The sequence below is a fragment of the Phoenix dactylifera genome, chromosome 14, assembly GCF_051530095.1.
Source record: "Phoenix dactylifera cultivar Ajwa chromosome 14, Ajwa_hap1_PhDact_Kaust_v1.1, whole genome shotgun sequence".
Taxonomy (NCBI): domain Eukaryota; kingdom Viridiplantae; phylum Streptophyta; class Magnoliopsida; order Arecales; family Arecaceae; genus Phoenix; species Phoenix dactylifera.
The window spans coordinates 19,294,075-19,302,146 of record NC_143203.1 but is presented as its reverse complement, the minus strand read 5'-3'; the positions used below and the strand labels follow the sequence as shown (position 1 = coordinate 19,302,146).

Here is an 8,072-nt window from a genome sequence, read left to right as displayed (position 1 = left end):
CGTTTCCTTTTCCTCTCTTTTCAAGCTACTCAAAAGATCATGAATCTCCCCTCTCCCCAGATAAAATCTCTAGCAAAGAATGAAGAGAACCCCAGCCTATTTATAGGCAAAGAAAAGGCTGAACCAGGGAAGAGAAAACGCCAAACGATTCATGATTTAATTAAATTTTTTTGAACCGTTTGATTTCATTTAAATCAGCACTACATTAAAGAGTTTTGAAAACCGAAGAGACACGTCTCTTCGGATCTTCAAATGGTTGCAGGATGAGGAAGATCAAGCGGTCAATTTATGTGTTTCGAAGAAGGGAAAAACCGTGGTTCACGGGAGAACGTTTCAGCAGAAAAGTGGTTCACAGACTTGTGTGGACCGAAGAAGAAACACAGGAAACGAGTCATTTAATTCAGGAGGGCATCTAAGTAAATTCTCAATTCAAATTGATTTTTCTTAAATGGTTTAATTCAAATGGGCTGAATTAAAATGGGCTTGAGTCCATTATTGGTTCTAAACCAAATTGAAGACCAATTTGAAAGATTTTGGATCCGAAAAAATTCCACATGAATCTGATTCATGTGAACTCCAATTAGTTCAATTTTCAGATCAATCCGAGTCACACTTGGACTAGAATAAATATGGAATAAATCGTCATAAAGCCCAATTATATTTATTTGAATCCAATTCAAAACCATACTCAACAAATGAGCCCAAATCAATTTCAATTACATTAATTGAAACTTGATTAAGCCAGAATACAGACATAATCAAATACACATCCATGAAATTCAGTATGTACCTCATGTTCAGTGCTAGCTGAACATAGACAAAACCAAATCTCACATGACCCACAATTTAATTCTCAATTAAATTGGATCAAGTCCTTCCTACTTAACTTGACTTGTGTGCGTGACTCCGATAGGTTCGAACACTAAGCCAGTAGTACATGAACCACTTCATGCACTAATCGAGGTGACCATCTAGCAATGATACCCGACGTCCGGATAGGTCGAATATGCAAAGTAACATTCAAGAACCCATTCATATGGTTACCGCATAATTCATCCTTTTGACCAACGATGCTCAAGATGACCTAAAGTGAACTGTCATACTTTGGTCCGGTCATCCATATTGTATTTCAATTAATTAAATTTAAGTGACCAATCACTTGGTTTACCCTGGCCAAGGTTTTACTAAATTGAAACACAGCGAAACATCAACTCCTATAATCTGGAGCGGTCAATCCCTTCTTGACTCATACACAGACTTCGCGAGTACTTGACTGCACCCAGCAACTTTTCAATATCTGAATTAGAAATTCAGATCGTTCAGTGCCAAAGTACAGTGAGTTGCTTGCAAGTCACCGTGATAGTCTCAGGTCTAAGGGATACTTATGCCCATATGCTTTGTGAGCTAACTCCTGACAGTGGAGTGCTCAACAGGTGAGTCACTGTTCAGCGACGATGTACTCCTACATCTCACCTATATGCCATACCAGTGTCTCCACACTCCTTGGTTAAGAGGACAACCAACTAAATGGCATACAACGACCTATACTTGACATAGCTATTGTCCAATTAATAGCTTGTCAATCGGTCGCGAACTAATTTAAGGACTAAATGATAAAACCTCCTTTATCCACTAAATTAGTCCTAAGGACTTCATCACAATACACAGGAGTTCCTATTTGAAGATGCAACACTTGTGATGAAAAGAGTGCCATAATAGATTTTATTATTCATTAAATAAAACATATACATTATTCTTACAATAAAAATTGGCTTTGGGACACAATTCCCAACATATGGCTCATAAAGAACGGTGGTTATAGCTCATTTCTTGATTTCCGCTTACAATCGTAATATATCCATGCTTCCTTCTCTATATAAATAGAACCAAAGGACCTATTACATTAAGCGGGCTAGTCTCTTACCAGTGGATCAGGCCTAAGCCAATAAGAAGAAGGCCAACGAAATGATCGACCAGGCCCAAGCCAACCAGAATAAGGCTGACTACAGTGGGCTAGACCGAGCTATCCAAGCCGACCTATCTAGGAGATCATTCTACAAAAAGGAGCCCATGTCACCTAAATGCCAATTTCAATGAGACTCTTATTCCTGAGCTTATCTAGATAAGGAATGCCAAGATGCTGTTTTCCGCTAAAATTCATACTCTAAAGAGTCCAACTCTGATGGGACATAGATTCTGTATCTATATAAAGAGCTTAAGATCCATATATACAAAAAAAGAGAGATTATTTTATACCATACTCTTCTTCTTTCTTTTTCCTATTCTTTCCAATACCCTATTTGACTTAAGCATCAGAGGGCCCGACCAAAGTAATTCCGATGAGTTTTTTCCTTCTTTTTGTGCGCAGATTCACACTCTCTACGATAGATTAGCGGTCCGTCTTTCATCACCATGGCCAAGCAGATTGATAAGCATCCTTTATGTCTCTAGATCATCAGACAATCGTTATAGAAGATTTGGTATCAAAAAACTCTTACTTAAATAGTATTTGATTGGAATAAAAAACAAGTATATCCAAATTTTCTGAAAAAGCCTGGAGACATCTCTGTGGTTCAGCAAACAAGATTTCAAAAATAGTTTATTCACCCTCGATCCTCACATCATATCCTTCCCTTCCCTCAAAGTCCTTCCTTCTCATCGATGGTTGCATTTTGAGAGGAGCAGAGGAGGAAGAGTATATTTTGTATATCCAAGTTATGAAAGATGACTTTAGACCACATATTACTAATGGGGATGGAGAGCAATTTCTTATACACATTGAATTAGCTTCTATGAGTTTTTATTTATTATGTATAATGGATATTATTTTGTTGATTTTACACACAGTTGTATGAATAAATATTGTTATTTTTTTCCTAATGTGGATTGTAATTGATTATGCATATATTAATTGATGTATATGCTATTTTTTGTAATTAAATAGGTTACATAATTATACTTAAAATTTTACTTACTATTTTTATACTTTTGAGGCTTTTACATTTTTTACCCAAAAAAAAAATTTACTGTAGCAATTATATTTGCCACTAAAAGTTTTGAAAGATATTTACAACAATGTTCATAGTTTCATCAAAAAGATAATGTCCATAGTCATTGCTATAGATACTGATCAAACTCCATTGATGGATTTGTAGAGACAAAATGTTTTGTTATTATAAACTAAGCTTGCATATATAATAACAAAAGTAATTATCTCTAAAAATAAGTATAGATTTGTTGTGGGTAAAAGGATTACTAAAAAAATCTTCTCTGAAAAAAACTTGTTTGATGGTGGACTTTATCCTTGAGAAATTTTACCACCTCTTTCTTTGACAAAGCTACCTGCATCATTCCATCCATACTAGAAATTTTTTTTTGAGCAAAGCCAGGAAAAATTTTCTAATCCGAAGATCAAACAGTTAAAACTTACATGAGAGCCTACCAAAATGCTAACAAAATGCTCCTACCAATTCTACCCAGCTCAAGAGAGGAGGGGAGAGGAGGGAGGGGAGGGAGAGAGAAAGAAACTCATATTTTTTCTCGACATTGTTTCTCACTCAAACGTCCCACAAAGCCTTCTCCATGGCAGCTTGTCCATAGCTTAGCTGCTGTTCTTGCCGCTGAAATGGGTGCAATTCCTGCAACCTCTGCTGACCAACTCCTCCAAATTGCATCCCTTGTTGTTGTTGCTGCTGCTTCTCATGTAATCCCATCGCTGGCACCGTCCTTGCTCTGCCAACCCCCAGAAAATCCACAGTCATCACGTCCCCACTTCCCCCTCCTCCATAACTCAACCTTGACCCCCCACTCCCTCCCTGCGAACCACCACCACCACCACCACTATTGTTCAACATTCCAGCGGTCAAGGGAAACATTCCTATGTCACTCAACCCGGAGCTTTCACCCATTGTAGTATCGAAAAATTGATTCACAAACCCTCCTCCATCGACTCCCATCCCATGTGTTTGCACCCCATCGTATAAACCATAAGGCCTAATGGTAGAGTTTTGATCAGGCCCGGCCATTTCCGAGATGAAGCTCCTGTGGGTTTTCGAGGAGGTCATGGAGGTCATGGCAGTCGCGCCACAGGTGGCGGTTGCACCCAGCTGTGCTGCCTTTTGGAGCAATGCGGTCGCCGACATGTCGGCCGACCCGATGGCTAGCTGGCCCATCTTGGTGCTATCGCTAAGCACATGGTAACCTGAGGGAAAGGTCCTCGAGCTGAAGAGGGTGGCGGCCGTGGTTGTGGAGAGCATGCTTCCAGCCATGGTATGCGAACGCAATGGAGTGGGCATGAGGTCGTAGGGAAGGGCCTTGAGGGGGTTCTTGATGTCATGGTTATTGAAGTCGGAGAGTCCAACCGGCGAGTCAGCAGTGCTGGGGGTGCCGATGGGCATCATAAGCTCGGGGACTCGATGAGCTTGGAGGTTTGAGCCCATGGTAGGCATCAGGCCACTACTGGTCTTGTTGTTCTCTTCGACTAGAGCATCGCAGAAGGCTCTGTGGGTGATGAAGCTGTCTCTCCTGTGGACATGAGAGTTTCATTATTACATCAATTGGAAGATATTTTCATGCATATATAGAGCTTTTTAGGATTGAAGAGAACAAAATAATATAGTTGATAAATTGATGCCAAAAGATATTTTTAGTTTAGCTTCATGTTCAAGTCTAATCTTTAAATTGCTGTTAAAAAAAGGAACAAAAAAGAAACCATTTTGCTTTTTTTGAGGACAGTGAGACATTGAGAGTAATCTCTCGCCTAGGGTTTGAAACTTTTGCCTTCCCTTTTTGAGGTTCCCTGTTCTCTTCTAGCTAGTAGTAGCAATACTGTGAAGCACCCTTTTCTAAGCAAGTATGCCCAACTTTTAGGGACAAAATTTGACTTCCATAAATTTTATTACTTCCAACGTTATTCAAAACAGTCTTTCAACCAAAGGATTCTTTTTGTCCCTCTAGACGTTGGAGTTAACAACCATCGCTTTTGACCTATTGATTTTTATTTCCCTTAAATACAAGTTTATGTTCCTTGAAAACCTGAATATTATCATATTTACATGCTAGTTTGCATCTCACTTGCTTTGTTTTACATTAAAGCGTCTAAGTAGCGCTCAGGGGTTGAAACAATGCTATTCTGATTTGAACAAGAAAAATTCTAGGAAAGGCGTTGCAATGAAACTTAATCTTTCATGTTTCAAAAATCAACGATATTGTATGTACCTAAATAAAAAGTTGAACAAAGGGAGAAGAAACCATTAATTCTAGGATAGGAAACCATCAATATATAGTTCCTGTTAGTTTAATGGACCTAAACTAATTATTTTTTAATTTCATCAGTATAACAGTTACAACATGATAAGTTGTGTCATGTGAGTCCACCACTTAACCCTAAAAATCTGATGTGCAATAAGTTCATATACTAATCTAGTAGACAGGATATATCAACTAGCTACTTTAAGATTAGTGCATTCTTGTTGTATCATTCTTTCGAGAGAACACTCCAGTGATTGAAGATCCTGATAGATGTACAATAGAAATAGTCTTCTCCTTGTGATTCCACAGTTCAGCGTTCACCTTGTGATCCTCATTCTGCACTAACATGCTCAAAGACCACATCCCTAAACTTCAGAGGGAATCCTAGATATTCTGATGTTTTCCATACCTAACATATATGCTACCCACTTATCAAACTTAATTTTCTATTCACATCATGGTTCTTGTAAATATTGTATGATATTTTTCTATCACCTCTAATGTTCTCAACATATACTAAGTCACGTTGCATTTGTTACATGAAAGACATAGCAGAGATTCTAAATGATTGAAATGGCGAGCTCATGATATTTTTCTTTCCATATAAATATTTGTTATCTAAGATACTCTTTAGACATAGGATACCTCTATATGATGCCTTTTTTTTTCAGTAAGATATCCTGACACATTTGATTTGTTATCGTAAGCTGCTATATGCCATTATAATACCAAAAAATGGCTGTTAAAATGCATGGATAAAAGTAATCTATGGTTCTCTCTCTCTCTTTTTTTTTTCTGCCAAGTAATGACAGCCATTGTGGTCTTATATATATATAATACTAGCTATAACTCATAACTATTATCATGCATCTCATCATCAAAGTGGTCCTTCTAATTATCGACAACTCACTACTCGACATTAAATCTATTAGTGTAAGAAGTGAACCTGGAGAAGATGGTGCCACAGTCACACTTGTACTCCTTGGTGCCGCAGATCTTGGTATGAGCCTTCCAGTCCGACTGCACTGCGTATTTCTTCGAGCACTTGTCGCACTTCCACTTCTTCTCCCCATGCTTGCGGCAGAAGTGCTTCTTGATTCCTGTGAGGTCCCCTAGAGCTCGGCTCGGGTTGTGATGAACGCATGTGGTTTCAGGGCAAATGTACACCCTCTTTCGAACCTCTGTGCTCGTCCGCTGCCTCAACTTCCATGGGAGGTTGTGGCCTCTGCGGTGCAATTGGAGGTTTTGGTCCCTCTGGAAGCCCTTGTTGCAAATTTCACACACAAAGCGATTTGTTGCCATCAGGGTTGTCGGCGATAGAGCAATCACTTCTGCTGTAGGGTCTGTGCAGATTAACTCCATATTAAATCATTAGCATGCATGATAACAAAAAAATTGCTTCGCAGGTTACACAATTATCTGATCTTGATTTGAGTAGGGTTATAAAAATCTGACTGCTTCTGGGAGAATTTTGTCCATATTATATACAAACAGTAAACTTTACTACAAATTTGTTGGTGATAAGAGGAAGGGCCAAAAGTGTTCAACCATTAAAGAATCTTTAGATAAGATCGACGAGAGAGTAATAAAGAAAAAATTCAAAAAAAAACAAACCATGCCGAATTGTTATGGTGTTCCAAGAGTTAATAACTTTGGTATGCTGATAAATTTAAGAGTAAAATTATAATTATTAGTAGAATTTTACTTTGGTACATTTTTTTTTCAAAATTATTTCCTAGTTCTAAGCTAACAAACAGACAAGCTTCTCACCAATAATTGAACCGCCAATCACTCTACAGTTAAAAAAAAAAGAAAAAGAAACATATACCTGGAGTCCCAGGGAGGTTCCTTTTTTTCTTGACCTGCAGTGCCTGTGGCTGTGAGTTCAAGCCATTGCCATTTGCCGTGGCAGCGATGGTTCCAAGGAGTGGATGCTGCTGCTGCTGCTGCTGGCTCTGGTGGACCTCCTCCTCCCCTGTGTGGTTCTCAGAGGAGAAGCTCCCACCATCTCCTGTTATGTTTGACATTTGGTATCCACAACCTTTATTTCAACCACTTCTTTCTTCTCTCTTTTGCTTGCTTTCTTATGATCTCTTCTTTGTTTGCCTTATTTCTCTCTCTTTTCCCTCTTGTTGGCAGTGATTCTGGGATGGTGGTGATGGTGGGAGGGGGGGTGGGGGAGGGGGGAGAAGGGGGAGGCTATGGGGTGGTGGTCTCTTTCTTTTATGGTAGGAGGGGAGGCCATTGATGGAATAAAATATAGGAGCTCATATTTTTCATACTTTTAAGTTGATATTTTAACAGTGTCTATTATTGAGAGTAGTGATTATTTGGTCATGGGATCAGCCAAAGACGAAAGGCAGAGAATTCTCCTCCAAATCTGCGGTGGAAGAGTCCTGTGCTGGCAAGTCTTACAGCAACAGTGGAACCGGGTCTCTTCTTGTCCTCTCCTTACACCTTCCACACGATTATTTTAATGGAATATTAGTTTATTTGGAATAGTTTTTGACCATAGACTCCCTCTTGGTGGCCTTCAACTTGACACTGGTACAGTCAAGCCGGCCTACTAAAACTCGGTCCGGTTTTCCAGGTTGACTCATCTCTTGATTCAGATTCATCCATCAAGCCAAGCTAAATCAAAAAACTGGTGATGAGATTGATAAACCATGTTCAAGCATAAGTTTGAAGCTTGATTAGTTATGAACCCATGCTTGAACAACACCAAGTCTAGCTCAATGAAAAGTTTAAGATTCAATTATATATAGTAACAGCATATTCCATTCCTTAAGAAGTGTAATGAAATAGAACACTACTTTATTTGC

The 8,072-nt window shown here is 38.9% G+C and overlaps 1 protein-coding gene across 1 annotated transcript; it reads right to left on the bottom strand.

Annotated features, from left to right (window-relative positions):
• Positions 1-3,368: 3,368 nt before the first annotated feature.
• Positions 3,369-7,445, bottom strand: LOC103715115 (protein indeterminate-domain 7-like). Its single transcript, XM_008802646.6, has 3 exons — positions 7,079-7,445; positions 6,197-6,593; positions 3,369-4,524 (listed from the first exon to the last, which is right to left on the bottom strand). Exons 1-3 carry the CDS (start codon positions 7,275-7,277, stop codon positions 3,558-3,560), a joined length of 1,563 nt encoding a protein of 520 aa, XP_008800868.2. The 5' UTR covers positions 7,278-7,445; the 3' UTR covers positions 3,369-3,557.
• Positions 7,446-8,072: the final 627 nt, after the last annotated feature.

What these genes read in the sequence shown, in the direction of transcription:
- LOC103715115 (XM_008802646.6), bottom strand. Translation starts at nt 7,277, where the DNA reads ATGTCAAACATAACAGGAGATGGTGGGAGCTTCTCCTCTGAGAACCAC. An exon ending in GAACCTCCCTGGGACTCCAG is followed by an intron (nt 6,594 to 7,078) that starts GTATATGTTTCT and finishes TAATCTGCACAG; the next exon opens with ACCCTACAGCAGAAGTGATT. An exon ending in TGTGGCACCATCTTCTCCAG is followed by an intron (nt 4,525 to 6,196) that starts GTTCACTTCTTA and finishes TCATGTCCACAG; the next exon opens with GAGAGACAGCTTCATCACCC.